The 14,041-nt window shown below is 56.6% G+C and overlaps 2 protein-coding genes and 1 long non-coding RNA gene across 7 annotated transcripts; 2 read left to right on the top strand and 1 right to left on the bottom strand.

Annotated features, from left to right (window-relative positions):
- Positions 1–403: 403 nt before the first annotated feature.
- LOC118687880 (uncharacterized) lies at positions 404–5,680 on the bottom strand. 5 transcript variants are annotated; one of them, XR_008508451.1, is made up of 5 exons: positions 5,599–5,680; positions 3,427–3,900; positions 2,667–2,759; positions 1,817–1,933; positions 404–969 (listed from the first exon to the last, which is right to left on the bottom strand). It is a non-coding gene; the product is annotated as an uncharacterized LOC118687880 (long non-coding RNA). The 5 variants fall into 5 exon arrangements; XR_008508450.1 differs by having other exon boundaries at positions 2,667–3,576; positions 3,784–3,900; XR_008508452.1 differs by having other exon boundaries at positions 2,667–3,511; positions 3,784–3,900.
- Positions 5,681–6,941: 1,261 nt separating this feature from the next.
- LOC118687678 (cobalamin binding intrinsic factor-like) lies at positions 6,942–8,938 on the top strand. Its single transcript, XM_036384783.2, has 9 exons — positions 6,942–7,029; positions 7,109–7,291; positions 7,398–7,541; positions 7,615–7,758; positions 7,837–8,012; positions 8,099–8,336; positions 8,446–8,587; positions 8,664–8,782; positions 8,866–8,938. The coding sequence occupies exons 1-9, from the start codon at positions 6,960–6,962 to the stop codon at positions 8,925–8,927; spliced, it is 1,278 nt and encodes a 425-aa protein (XP_036240676.1). The 5' UTR covers positions 6,942–6,959; the 3' UTR covers positions 8,928–8,938.
- Positions 8,939–9,909: 971 nt separating this feature from the next.
- On the top strand, positions 9,910–11,861 carry LOC118687019 (cobalamin binding intrinsic factor-like). Its single transcript, XM_054515069.1, is given in 8 exon segments — positions 9,910–10,273; positions 10,374–10,529; positions 10,606–10,731; positions 10,817–10,983; positions 11,055–11,310; positions 11,379–11,517; positions 11,598–11,716; positions 11,800–11,861. Coding segments are annotated over 8 exon segments (1,389 nt in total).
- Positions 11,862–14,041: the final 2,180 nt, after the last annotated feature.

The raw sequence follows: 14,041 nt of genomic DNA, 5'->3' as shown, positions 1-14,041 counted from the left end.
TTCACTCAAGCCCCCGAAAATGCAGCACTTGAATCTCTCTTGGTGAAGCCCAAACACTGACCTACCCCGGTTTCAAGACCTCGCAAACACAGGCCATGGTCTCTGCTTCACGCCTCTAAAATGCAGAACTTGGTCTCTCTGAGATCCCAAATGCTGTCTGAGGCACCTTGGTTTCAAGCCCCCCAAACCAGTCCTTAGTGTCTCTTTCTGTACTTGGCCAAATGAGCCCAGTTTTGAGCCCCCAAATCGCAGTGCTGGGTGTCTCTCTGTGAGCCCCAAAACTGCTCCAGTCCGCAGCGTTCGGAGCCCCCAGAAACGCCCCGGGCCATGGGCGGGACCCAGCTGGGCCCCAGCAGCAGCTCCCTGACCCCCAGTGGGATGGGGAAGAGACCAGAGACAAAAATCCAGCTCGGAACAGTTTAATAATGGAAACCAGTCAAATACAATAATTTAATATTAATGACAACACACAATAACAGTGAGAGCAACAAGAGCAGTGAGAACGATAATGAACAGGAGAGAGAGGAAAGCCCCTCCACACCCTCCTTTAACATTTTAAATCCAAAATGTAATCCAGAGCACCACAAACTCCCAGTGTGGGGGATTTCCATATTCCTGTTATTTTCTCTGTGTCCATCCTGGGGATTTGAGGCACTTGTTGCTCCTCTGGGCAAGGGAAAGGCTCCTGTGCTATTCCCAAAAACAGAACCCCTGGAATTAGTGCCCTGGGAGCCCAGTCTGGTCCTTCCAGTGGCTGGGGGTCACCCAGAGGGTCTTTACCAGCATAAAGTGAAAATGACATCCTGGTCCAGTGCATTTCCAGCAGGATTGGGCACTCCTGGCCATGGTGACCAGTCCATGGAAGTTGGACCGGTGACAATCCAGGGGGATTTGAAGTTGGATTCTTGCAGATTTCATTGTGCAGAAGCTCCAATTCTTTTTGGCACCTCTTGTTTAAATGTTTTCCTGCTGGAAGAGGTCAATTAGTCTTTTGAATGGCCAGATTGCCAAAGGCAGTTGGGAAAACCAAGCAGCATTCCCTGCACATCTCCATCACTTCCATGTCCACCTGCAGCGAGTGGCTGAAGGACAGGAGCCAGCCCAGGACAGGCTCAGAGATGAGGCTTCCAGCCCAAACCATTCCAGGATGATTCCACCATCTCTCCCTGCATTAATTTCGTGTTGTTTCCTCTCAAATTTAAATTCCCAAATTTAGGTGATTGATTAAATGAACCATTTCAAAATTATTCAGATATATAAGAAGGAGCATCCAACACACAAGAATCATTCTTTCATCCATCAAATCATTATTAAATTGGAAGCTTATTCTCTCATCTCTGTCCTTGTTTAGCTTTCCTGCAAATCCTTATGGTCCCACAGTTTCTCAGAGACATCAGCTGGGATTACTGGAAGGTTTGCTCTGCTGGAGAGCCAAGGGGAATTTACAGCATTTGTTCCTCTCCATCTTTGTCCCCTAATCAGGTTTCCCCCAGAATGCTGTTATGGGAGAAGTTTGGAATTACTAGAAATGGATCAGCTTCACAGTTTTCCCCCTCTGTTTTTCAACTATTTCAAAATTCTTGGAATTACTCTCAAATATGCCCAGGAAAATTCCTGTGAAAGGATCAATCAGAGGAAAATCATAATATAGATTCTCTATCATAAATACATAATTCTCTCTCTATATATAAAATATATAATATACAATATATATTATATCATATATTATCTAATTGTCATAAATATATATTTCTCTATCCTAAATAGAGAAAACTGCCTCCAGCAGCAGCTGGAATGATCTCATTGCTGCTCTTACCTGGTCTCCAGGTGCTCCTGCCAGAGCTCCCAACAGCCACTGCCATTCCTAAACAGGAGCCATGGAAGACGTTCCCGCTGTCCATGAGGGCGAGGAGGCACTTTGGGATGTTCTTGGCTGTGCAATCAGACAAGAGAGTGTCAATGATCTCGCGCTCCCTTCCAAGCCAAAGCAGCCCCTGATTCCATGGCATGATCAGCACCTCTCCCACTTCCATTCCAGAAACATCCTCCCACTCACCCAGGGCTTCCCCCCTCCTCTTTTTGCTCCACATTCAGGGATGTGTGGCTGAGTGCCACAGGCATGGGAATTTAAAGTGTCCTAAAGGCACCTCCACTCACACTTTAATTTTAAGCCCTCTACCACCAATAATTTGGGATGTCCTTTTGTTAGGAACACCCCACCTCTGCTTCTTTAGGCAACTTCATGTGGGAGATAAAATAAATGTGGACAAAAGTTTGGAATGCAGCTTCCAAGTCAAGTTCCCTGCTGGGAAATGACTCCAGCTCTCTGCTCTCTGTTCAAACACAGCCTGGCCCCTCAGGGCTGCAGACTCTGAGCCACACAACTTGTGAGCTGGCAAGTACCAGCAGCTGAGGTCTCATTCCAACAAAACAGGGATTGGGGGCTGCATTTGGATACATGCAGGCAGGTTTGGGTCACTTCAGAAAGCTTCAATCCCTGATTTTCAGAGATTCCATCAGGGATAATGACCTTTCCACAAATACCTCCTAAGGCACATGAGAACCTGAGTAGGAAAATGGAATCAACCCCTTTGTTCCATTGGCCTCCCAGCCCAAATTCCAGTGGGACAGACCAGTCCCTCTCCTTGGAAGGCAGCATCTCCTACCTGGAGCTGGGCCTTCCCCAGCCTTTGGGGGCCGCTGTCTCCATCCTCCCGCACCTCCTCATCTTCCTCCTCGCCAGGGTTGGCTTCCTCAGCCTGCAGAGCAAAGCCAGGGCCGGTGCCCAGCCTGCTCATGCCAGCCTGGGCAGCAGGGACGGGCTGGTGGCACCCTCTGGATGTGCCCCTGTGCCTGGCACGGTCCCTGCTCCGCGCCCATCCCCGTTCCTGCCTGGGCAGCTCCTTGGAACGGGATGTGAAAGCACAAACGTTTGCTCTGCTGGGGCTGGGACAGCAGAGACTCCCCCGGGGCAGGGGGCAAAGCTCCTGCTCCCACATCCTCTGCCTCCCACAGCCCTGCTGGGGCTGGCCAGAGCAAAGGAAACGCCTCAGCTCCTGCTGGAAATTCCCTCCTGTGCCCATCAACCCAGAGAAATCGGGGCTGCTCCATCCCTGGAAGTGTCCAAGGCCAGGCTGGATGGGGCTTGGAGCACCCTGGGCTGTGGATGGAATAGCAGGGGATGGAATGAGGTGATCCTTAAGGTCCCTTCCCACTCAAACCATTTGGGGACTCCAGGATGATTCCATGGTTTCTCCATCCATCAATTTAATATTGTTTCCTTTCAAATTTAATTTCCCAAATTTAGATGATTTATTAAAGGAATCACTTAAAAATTATTCCAGGAATAAAAAGGGAAGCATCAAACATACAATAATCATTCCCATGTCCATCAAATCATTATTAAGTGGAAGCCTCTTCCCTCACCTCTGTCTTTCTTCTTCTTTCCTGGAAATCCTGAGGATCCCACAGTTTCTCAGAGACATCAGCTGGGATCACTGGGGGATTTGCTCTGTCAGAAATCCAGAGGGGTTTACATCATTTGTTCCTCTGCATCTTTATCCCCTAACCAGGTCTCTATAATGGTGTTGTGGGAGAAGTTTGGAATTACTAGAAATGGATTAGCTTCAGTTTTCCCCCTCTGTTTTTCAACTATTCCCAAATTCTTGGAATTACTCTCAAATACACCCAAGAAAATTCCTGTGAAATGATCAATCAGAGGAACAACCTGAGAAGAGAAAACTGCCTCAGCAGCAGCTGGAATGATCCCATTGCTGCTCTTACCTGGTCTCCAGGTGCTCCTGCCAGAGCTCCCAACAGCCACTGCCATTCCTAAACAGGAGCCATGGAAGACGTTCCTGCTGTCCATGAGGGTGAGGAGGCACTTTGGGATGTTCTTGGCTGTGCAATCAGACAAGAGAGTGTCAATGATCTCGCGCTCCCTTCCAAGCCAAAGCAGCCCCTGATTCCATGGCATGATCAGCACCTCTCCCACTTCCATTCCAGAAACATCCTCCCACTCACCCAGGACTTTCCTTTTTTTGCTCCACATCAGGGATGTGCTGCTGAATGCCCCGGGCATGGGATGCCTCAGCGTTCCCTGGGACGCCTCAGCATTCCCTGTGGTGCCTCAACATTCCCTGGGACAGACACCTCAGCACTCCCGGGGTGCCCCACCATTCCCGGGGGTGCCCAGCATTCCCAGGGATGCCCAGCATTCCCGGGATGCCCCACCATTCCCGGGGTGCCCCAGCTTTCCCTGGGTGCCCCAGCTTTCCCTGGGATGCCCCAGCACTCCCGGGGTGCCCCAGCATTCCCAGGGATGCCCAGCATTCCCAAGGATGCCCCAGCATTCCCAAGGATGCCCCAGCATTCCCAGGGGTGCCCCAGCACTCCCGGGGATGCCCAGCATTCCCAAGGATGCCCCAGCATTCCCAAGGTTGCCCCAGCACTCCCGCGGGTGCCGCTCCAGCCGCTCCCGCGCCGTCCCGGGCTGCAGTGCCGGGCGCTCGCCACGGGGCGGCAGCACCGGGCGCTCCCAGCCCGGCCGGTGCCGCTGTCCCGGGGCGGCCGCGCCTCTGGCCCGCCCTGACCCGGCGGGGCCGCGAACACCGCGGGCAAAACCCCCCGATCCCCTTGAATCCACCCTCCAAGGATCGCAGCATCTCCTGAGCCAAAAGGGCCCCCGGGGAGCATCGAGTCCAAATCCTGGCCCCGCACAGGACCCCAAGAATTCCCCGCTGTGCCCGGGAGCCTTGTCCAGAGCCCGGCTCTTCCCCCAAGATCCTGAGAACACAGCGGGGCTGGGAGAAGGATGACGGTGGGGGAGTTTTGTTTATATCTCGCTATACGATCGTTCTATAGCTCCGTTACGTATCGGTATCGGTAACCCTACAATCACTATGTCCCTTGTATCTCGCTATACATCCTTACACGTCGCTTTCACGGCGGCGGCTCCAGTGACCGACGGAAGCCCCGCCTGACCCCCCGCTCCCCTTCCCGCGCTCAGACCAGGTTTCCTCCCCGGCTCCAGCCCTGGATTCCCGCGGCAGTCTCGGCTGTCTCGTTCCATAAAGCAAATTATTCACAGCAGCACACAGCCAGCCCGAGCTGGTCCCTCCGCAGAGCACCGACCACCCCTTCCTTACCCCAAACTGTGCGTTCTGTCCCCTGCACATTAACTCAGATTCTACCCCAAAATGTTCATTTTGGCCCCTACAGAATCCGCCCCGCAGCGACGCCCCGGGCCCCGCTCGGCCGAGGCAGCTCCGGTGTCCCCTGCCCGCAGCTCCCGCTGCTGCCGCCTTCCCGCTCCGGGTCCCGGGACGGGACAGCGATCCCTGCGCCGGGACACCCATCACTGCACCAGGACAGCGATCACTGCACCAGGACACCCATCACTGCACCGGGACACCGATACCTGTGCCGGGACACCCATCACTGCACCGGGACACCCATCACTGCACCGGGACACCCATCACTGCACCGGGACAGCGATCCCTACACCGGGACACCCATCACTGCACCGGGACACCGATACCTGTGCCGGGACACCGATCCCCCGTTCCCCGCTCGGGGCTGTCCCCGTTCCCCGCTCACCTCCGAGCCCGGCGCCGCCGCCCCCGGTGCCCCGGCCCGGCCCCGCCGCTCCCCGGGCTCCGCCATTGCCGCTCGCGGCTCCGCGCCTGCGCTCCCGGGGCTGCGGCGTTTCCTTCCGGGAGCAGCCCCGGCCTCGGCCCCGGTTAGAGAAATATGTTTGTATTTTCAAAGCCTCTAGCTCCGTAACCAGAATTCCTTACAGTCTATATCCTGTCTATAACACAGCAGACACAGGCTTTTATTTCGGAATCAGTTTTTAAATGCATTAAAATTTCTCAGAATATACAAAAATGGGAATATTTGCAGTTTTCAGTATTTTTCACACAAACCCTCCATGAATTTTCAGGCCTTTTGGGGCTGTAACCTCCCTTTTTTGGAGGGATCTCACTCGGGCTCCCTCATCCCTCACTCACTGGGTGCTCCACCACAATGGGCTGTGCCAAGTGACACCATCACACTCCAGACTCGCCCATCCCTTTTTCCTCCCCGCCCATAGAAGGCACAGGGAATGTCCCTGAGGATGGTGCCTCGTCCTGGATTGTCCCAGGGGACACTGCAAAGTGCCTGAGGACGGCAAGCCCCGCTCAGCAACCACCAAACCTCCCGCGGGTTATCTGCACCATTACCATTCTGAATCCAAGTCCAGTAAACAAAAAGTTCCCTATCCCAGTTACATCCAGCACAGCAGCCAGCACACCCTGTCCCTGCTCGTCTGAGCTGGACACCTCCAGAAGGATTCTGTGAGGGACAGGGCCAAAATTCCTACTACAATCCCAAAAATGAACAGGCTCAGCCTTCCCATCACCTCTGAGCCAGGAGACGTTATGGCAGCAGGATAGGAAACCAGTTAGATGGGAATTTCTCTCCGTTCTCCCGAGCTGCCTGTGTCTGACGCAGGCACTGTCCTTGAATTGCTTTCCCAGCAGGGCCCAGTATGACCTTCTCCACCAGTTTTCCTGGTACTGAAGTTACATTATCAAGGCTGGAGTTTCCTGGAAAAGTCCGAGCAGCTGGAGAATGTCCAGCCAGCAATGGAGCTCCTCAGGCTTCCAGGACCTTGGGTGGAAGATTGAGGTGGTTCCTTCTGGGACATACTGGGATGAATCCCATACAACATCACAGCCTCATGGATACTGACGTGGTCCAAGTGGTCCCCAGTGAACCCAAATGGAAAATCACTGCCCTTCCTCCCCCGCTGGACACACAGATAAGCCAGCAGTGCTTGGCAGAGCCAGGGCAGCTGGGGGAGGGCAGGTGACGGGACAAGGACACTGGGAACAGCTAAAAGCAGAGAGGACGCCCAGAGAGCCGAATTCCCACAGGACTCTGCCACCCTGAGTGGGCCAGCTGGCTCCAGAAGGATGCTTGGTGTGGCTTTGGGCATCGGGGTCCTGCTGGCCCTGCTGGGCTGCACAGCCACCGAGGACTGTGGTGAGTGTCAGCCACCCACGGAGAACCAGGAGAGACCGCAGATGGGACACAGGATCCCACTGACCTCCCCTCTTTCCAGTGGCCCCGCAGGATAAGGTCTCCCAGCTGCTCCAGCGCATGGAGGAATCTGTAAATTTCACGGAGCCGGCAAATCCCAGTGTCCTGCTGGCCATGAACCTGGCTGGGGGGGACAGTGACGGTCCCATCCACAAGTGGCTGCTCGAGGAGATCAAGGAGGAAGCAGTGAGGAGAGCCCAGAAAGGTAGGGAGGGAAAGGAGGGAAGGCACCAGCTCCCGGGGGACCAGGTTTCCGCCAGTTCTTGGGGTGCCCAGCTCAGTACAGCCTGGCTGCCCCCTTGTCCCCACAGGCATGACCTCGGGACAGGTGGCTCTGCACGTCCTTGCCCTCCTCTCCTCCTGCCAGGATCCCCAGCGTGTCCATGCCCTGGAGCAGACCCTCGACCTGATCCGTGTCCTGCAGCAGAAAACAGATGAGGAGATGGCCAAACTGGGTTTGTTGGGGCTTGGGGGCCTGGGGCTGTCACTGTCCCCACACCCTGTCATCTTGCCACTCTTTGCTTTCAGAGGCTGAGGGGATTCCCAAAACCACCCTGTACAGCGTGGGCCTGGACACCCTGGCCCTGTGCCTGGCTGAGGTGGGCGGTGCTCAAGGGCCATCAGTGGCCCTGGCCAAGCAGGTGCTGAACGCCCAGAAACCCATCTCCGTGGGTAAGGAACTCCTCTGCTCCCACATTCCCACTCCTGCGGGCTATCCCGAGCCTTGGCAGTGACTCCAGGACCCCACAGACACCCATGCCATGGTGGCACTAGCGCTGGCCTGCGTCTATGACCAAGTGGAGCTCCAAGACGTGCAGGATCTGCTCCAGGAGGCACTTCGGACAGTGAGCAACAGCTTCCTGGATGAGCAGGAGGAGAGGAATGGCATGATCGGGAATATCTACAGCATGGGGCTGGCCCTGCAGGTAGGGGAGGTGCCAGGGGAGTGTGGAATCGCGGCCACCTGGTCCCATTTCCAGATGTGTCATTCCACATCCCACCCACTCCACAGGCACTGGAGGCCACAAGGAAGTTTTATGCCCCACGGCAGTGGGACTGTGCCCAGGCCTTCTCCAGGGTGTATGCCCACGACTACCAGCAGCCCATGGCCATCGCCCAGGTGCTGCCAGCCCTCGTGGGCAGGTCCTACCTGGATGCGGCTGGCCTGGACTGTGCTGCCACCAAGAATATGTCCCCAGGCCGACAGCTGCCCCTGCCCCCAGTGCAGGGGACACACGGCATTCCCAGAGGTACGCTGATCCCACCTGGAGTTGCCCAGACCCCGCAGGGATGATGTTCCCAACCTGTGCCCACTGAGGGTGTGCCAGGTGCCCACCCTGCTGCTCTCTCCCTGCACAGCCCCCATCCAGGTGCATTACTGCATCACCAACACGCTCCAGGGAAAACACTTCCACAACTGCACCTCAGTGGAAGTCCCAAGTGGCTCCACTCTGCTCCGGGTGATGGAGGAGGCAGCAAAGGAGGACCCCCAAACCTTTTGGTGAGAGCCAGGGTGGCTTTGGAGGTGGGATTTGCCATTTCCCCACCCAGGCCTGAGCCTCCTCATTCTCCCACAGCTTCCAGACGGAACAGACATCCTGGGGTCCCTATGTGACCTCCATCCACGGGCTGGCTGGCAGCACGGAGGACAGGACCTTCTGGCAGTTCCTCAGTGCTGGGAATGCCCTCGAAGAAGGTGGGGAAGGGGGCCAGGGATGGTGCAGGGGAGCCTGAGGTTGGGATCTCCATGTCCCAGCCTCACACATCCCTCTGCTGCAGGGGTTGGCACCTACAAACCACAAGATGGGGAGCACATCGAGGCCGTCTTCAGCACCTACTGATGCCACCAAGACACCCTGGACCCCTCCGTGGAGCAATAAAGTGACATTCCAGCATGTCAATCTGTGTGTGTGTGTGTGTGTGGGAGATAACACAGCTCACATCCCTTCTGTCTTCCTTCCTGCTTAATTCCACAAGCTCAGCTCTGCTCCTTCTCTTCCCCAGGACCACACACAAGCACAGCCTCACCCAAACTCCATGGAATCAATTCCCTCTTGGACATCCACAAAGCCTGTCCCCAGCAGCCACGGGCTTGTTGCTCCAGGCACATTGCTGTGCTTCAGTTCAACCTATTCTGATGCCCACACAAGCTCTCATGGCATGAACCAGATGCAATTATCTCCATTTGATTATTACAAGCCCAATTAGCACCAGCCTCAGGCCAGCAGTTGCATTTCCCCCCCGGAAATCCGCAGGTGGTGGCCTGGGGTTGCAGCTGATCCTAATCTCGATTCTGTGACTCCATCTCTGGCCAGGAGTCACCAGCACCTCCCAGTTGGGTCCCAACTGCTCTCCAGCCAGCCCCATTCCCTACTCCCACTGGGCCTTGTCCAGCCAGACCTTCAGCCTGGACCTGCTCCCAGCTGGACCCTTCCCACCCAAACCATTCCGTGGTTCCACAGACACTGTCTCCAGAAGGAGCTGGGAGGGATGGGATCCAAACTCCTCCCAACAGCAAAAATCAGCAACCACCACCTTCCACAATCTCCAGTACATGTGGATTTATCCCAGATATCAAACCAGTCACACAGGAGCATCCTGTCTGACTCAACCCATGGTGATTGTGCCACCCTCCAGGTCCTTCCGTGACCACACAGATAAACTGGCATCATGCGGAAGTGCCACACGAAGTGAGGGTGGGCAGTGAGCACAGGATGGCACCAGGAGCAGATAAAAGCAGAGGGCACAGCTGGAGAGATGAGTGTCTGCCGGACTCTGCTGCCCTGAGTGGATCAGCTCTTCTGAGGCCAGAGGATGCCCAGTATGGCTTACAGCATGGCAGTCCTGCTGGCCCTGGCAAGTGCCACGGTCACGCAGGGCTGCAGCGAGTGTCAGTCCTCCTGCAGTGGCACCGCGGACAGACCGGTGACACTGCACAGGGACGAGTGGATGATGCACAGGGCTCCTGGTGACCTGCCCTCAGTGGCAGAGGGGTGCCAGGCTACAGTCACCCACGACCACCTGGTCCAGAAGCTGCTGCAGCGCATGGAGAAATCCGTCAAGTTTGACGAGCCACCAAATCCCAGCATCCTGCTGGCCATGAACCTGGCTGGAGCCACCCACGGCCATGTCCACAACTGGCTGCTCCAGGAGATCAAGAAGGATGCAGTGGAGAGAGCCCAGACAGGTGGGGAAGGGAGAGGAGAACCCAGAGCAGGGGAGGGGGTGCACCTGATCCCAGCAGACCCCACATCCCATCCCACCACTCTGTCCTCTTGTCCCCACAGACCTGACCTCGGGACAAGTGGCTCTGTACGTCCTCGCCCTCCTCTCCTCCTGCCAGGACCCCCGATGTGTCCATGCCAGGGGGAAGACTATCAACCTGATCCCCATTCTGAAGCAGAAGATGAATGAGGAGATAAGCAAAAACGGTACACAGGGATGTGAGGGAAGGACTGGGGGGCCTGGGGGGTGTCACCCTCACTGCACCCCATCAGCTCCCCCCTCTTTGCCTTGCAGTGATCACCTGGTACACAGAGAGCCTGGACATCCTGGCCCTGTGCCTGGTGAAGGAATATGACTACCGAGATGCAGTCAAGGCTGTGGCCGAGGAGTTGCTGAAACATGAGAGCTCCCCCAATGTGGGTAAGGGAATCCTCCAGCCCTGCTGTGCCCCCTCCACTCCCAGAGGTGTCTCCGGGGCGCTGACAGTGACACTGGGGTCCCACAGACACACGGGCCATGGCGGTGCTGGCGCTGGTGTGCGCCTACAACCACACGGACAAGCCGCATCTGATCCATGATGCACTAAAGGCGGTGACCAACGATTTTCTGGATGAGCAAGAAAGGCACAATGGCATGATTGGGAATATCTACAGCATGGGCCTGGCCCTGCAGGTATGGACAGGGGCTCTGGGGTCACAGTTCCGCTCCCAGGCTGCTTGTGCCACATTCCACCTCTTCCACAGGCTCTGGAGACCTTGAGTGAGTTTTACGCCCCTCGGAAGTGGGACCGTGCCCAGGCCTTTAGCGTGGTCTACAACCACGACTACCAACAGCCCATGGCCATAGCCCAGGTGCTGCCTCCCCTGGTGGGCAAGTCATACCTGAACGCAGGTGGGTGGGGCTGTGCTGCCACCAACAGAATGTCCCCACACCAACAGCTGCCCCTGTCTCCAGTGCTGGGGACAACTGCAATTCCAACCTGGAGCTGACCCCGTGGGGGTGACACTCCTGCCCTATGCCAGGCGGGGTGTGCCAGGTGCCCACCCTGCCCTTCTCCCCACCCGCAGCTTCCATCACGGTGCAGTTCTCCATCACCAACACGCTGAAGAATTACTTCCACTACTCCACCTCGGTGTGTGTCCCAGATAACTCCAAGCTGCTCCAGGTGATGAAGGTGGCAAGGAATGAGAAACCTGACAACTTTTGGTGAGAGCCAGAGGCTGGGAGAGAAGGGGAGGTGTTTGCATCCCCCCACCCAGCTCTGAGCTCACTCCCTTTGCCGGCAGCTTCAAGACAAAGAAGACATCCTGGGGTCCCTTTGTGACCTCCATCCACGGGCTGGCTGGCAATGAAACCGAAAGGACCTACTGGCAGTTCTTCAGCTGCTGGAGTCCCCTCCAGGAAGGTGAGCACCCAGGGGGGTGTGGGGCACAAGGGGCTATGCTTGGGGACCTCCATGTCCCAGCCTCACACATCCGTCTGCTGCAGGGGTTGGCACCTACAAACCAAAAAACTGGGAGCACATCCAGGCCGTCTTCAGCACCTACTGATGCCACCAAGACACCCTGGACCCCTCCGTGGAGCAATAAAGTGACATTCCAGCATGTCCCTCTGTGTGTGTGTGTGTGTCTGGGAACACAGCTCACATCCCTTCTGTCTTCCTTCCTGCTTAATTCCACGAGCTCAGCTCCGCTCCTTCTCTTCCCCAGCACCACACACAAGCACAGCCTCACCCAAACTCCATGGAGTCAATTCCCTCTTGGACATCCACAAAGCCTGTCCCCAGCAGCCACGGGCTTGTTGCTCCAGGCACATTGCTGTGCTTCAGTTCAACCTATTCTGATGCCCACACAAGCTCTCATGGCATGAACCAGATGCAATTATCTCCATTTGATTATTACAAGCCCAATTAGCACCAGCCTCAGGCCAGCAGTTGCATTTCCCCCCCGGATATCCACAGGTGGTGGCCTGGGGTTGCAGCTGATCCTAATCTCGATTCTGTGACTCCATCTCTGGCCAGGAGTCACCAGCACCTCCCAGTTGGGTCCCAACTGCTCTCCAGCCAGCCCCATTCCCTACTCCCACTGGGCCTTGTCCAGCCAGACCTTCAGCCTGGACCTGCTCCCAGCTGGACCTTTCCCACCCAAACCATTCCGTGGTTCCACAGACACTGTCTCCAGAAGGAGAGTGGGAGGGACAGGATCCAAATTCTTCCCAACAGCCCAAGAACCAGCAACCACCACCTTCCATCATCTCCAGTACATGTGGATTTATCCCAGACATCAAACCAGTCAGACTCAACCCATGCTGATTGTGCCACTCTCCATGTCCTTCTGTGTCCACACAGATAAACTGGCACCATGTGGCAGTGCCACAGCTGGTGTAGGACATCACGTGTTCCACTGGAGATGACATTCCTGCCCTGTGCCACACGGGATGTCCTGGGTACCCAGTCTGCCCCTCTCCCCCCTGCTAAATCTTGACACAGTTCTCCATCACCAACATGCTCCACAGAAAACACTTATGCTGCTCTGCCTCAGTGCTTTGATTGTTTGCTTTTAGTAGGATTCACAGGGTTCATTTTCTTCACAGTGTACGGCACAGCCCTGGGCTTGGAAAGAGGATGGGAATGCTGTGGATAACACAGACATCTGTTGGTGGTTACTGAGAAAAGCTTTTCCTCCTGCAGCACCTTGCAGTGTCCCCATGGGACAATCCATGTCCCCAGCTCTGTCAGCCAGGAGGTGAGACCATCATCCTCCTCCTCATCACTGTGTCCGACTTGCCTGAGAATCTTTCCATCTGTTCTGCTCCAGAGGGCCACCAGTGCCCACATGGAGCCCCTTGCCCCTGGAAGCGCTGGGGTGCCCTGGGGCCGTGAGCGCCGGGGCGAGGCGGGGCTGTGATGTCACACAGGTGTCCCACCCGCAGCACTGTGACATCAGCACGCTGTCTCTACAGGACACGTGCCACCACCCCTGGCTCCCAGTGCGGCCACGATGGGACACGGATGAAGCCATGAGTTTCCTGCTCCCCTCGCTCGTCCTGCTGGTGGCCAGTACGGCCGTCCTGCTGGCCACCCGCATTTGGAAGGCGCGGAAGCGCCTCGGGATCCGGGCCCCTCCCCAGGGCCCGGCTGCCCCCGACAGCCCCCTGTACATCCCCTGCGGCTGCGGCCCCTGCTGCACCCCTTGTGTGACAGCGGCGCGGGAGCTGCAGGACCTGGTGACGCCGCTGTGGCCCGAGGTGTCCTTCCCGCGGGACTCGGAGATGTGGCAGCTGTCGTGGGAGGATCTGGAGCAGCTGCTGGAGCAAGGCCACCTGCCCTGCTGCTCCTCCTCCAGCTCCTCCAGCTCCTCTGAGAGCCCCCAGCCCTCCGGGAGCCCAACAAGATCCCTGATCTGTCGGAAAACATCTGCCACTGGAAAAGGCTCAGTCCTCCGCAGAACCCGACGCTGGTTGAGATCATCCCCCCTTCCAAGGATGTCCATCCCTCGGAAAGGCTCCTCCAATCCCATCCAGACCCTCTGTGACCTGTGTTGTGCTCCAACTGGAACCTGGCCTGTTCCTGCCAAGAAGCAAGTGGAAGTGTCCTGGAGCCGCCGGTGCCCAATCCATGGCTCCCAGGATCCTGCAGTGGAGCCGTCTGGGCAGACTCTCCGCACGCTGCTGGACAAGAGGCTCCGGCAGGAAAGGCAGCTGTCCCCGTGTCAGGAATGGTCCCTGGAGT

Source organism: Molothrus ater, chromosome 6 (genome assembly GCF_012460135.2).
Source record: "Molothrus ater isolate BHLD 08-10-18 breed brown headed cowbird chromosome 6, BPBGC_Mater_1.1, whole genome shotgun sequence".
NCBI classification, from domain to species: Eukaryota; Metazoa; Chordata; class Aves; order Passeriformes; family Icteridae; genus Molothrus; species Molothrus ater.
The sequence above is the reverse complement of the archived record's forward strand: the minus strand, read 5'-3'. Positions and strand labels throughout refer to the sequence as shown.

Excerpts from the sequence above, each read along its gene's own strand:
- LOC118687678 (XM_036384783.2), top strand. The coding sequence starts at position 6,960 with ATGCTTGGTGTGGCTTTGGGCATCGGGGTCCTGCTGGCCCTGCTGGGC. Across the intron at positions 7,292-7,397 it reads AGTGAGGAGAGCCCAGAAAG|GCATGACCTCGGGACAGGTG; the intron begins GTAGGGAGGGAA and ends TTGTCCCCACAG. Across the intron at positions 7,759-7,836 it reads CCAGAAACCCATCTCCGTGG|ACACCCATGCCATGGTGGCA; the intron begins GTAAGGAACTCC and ends AGGACCCCACAG.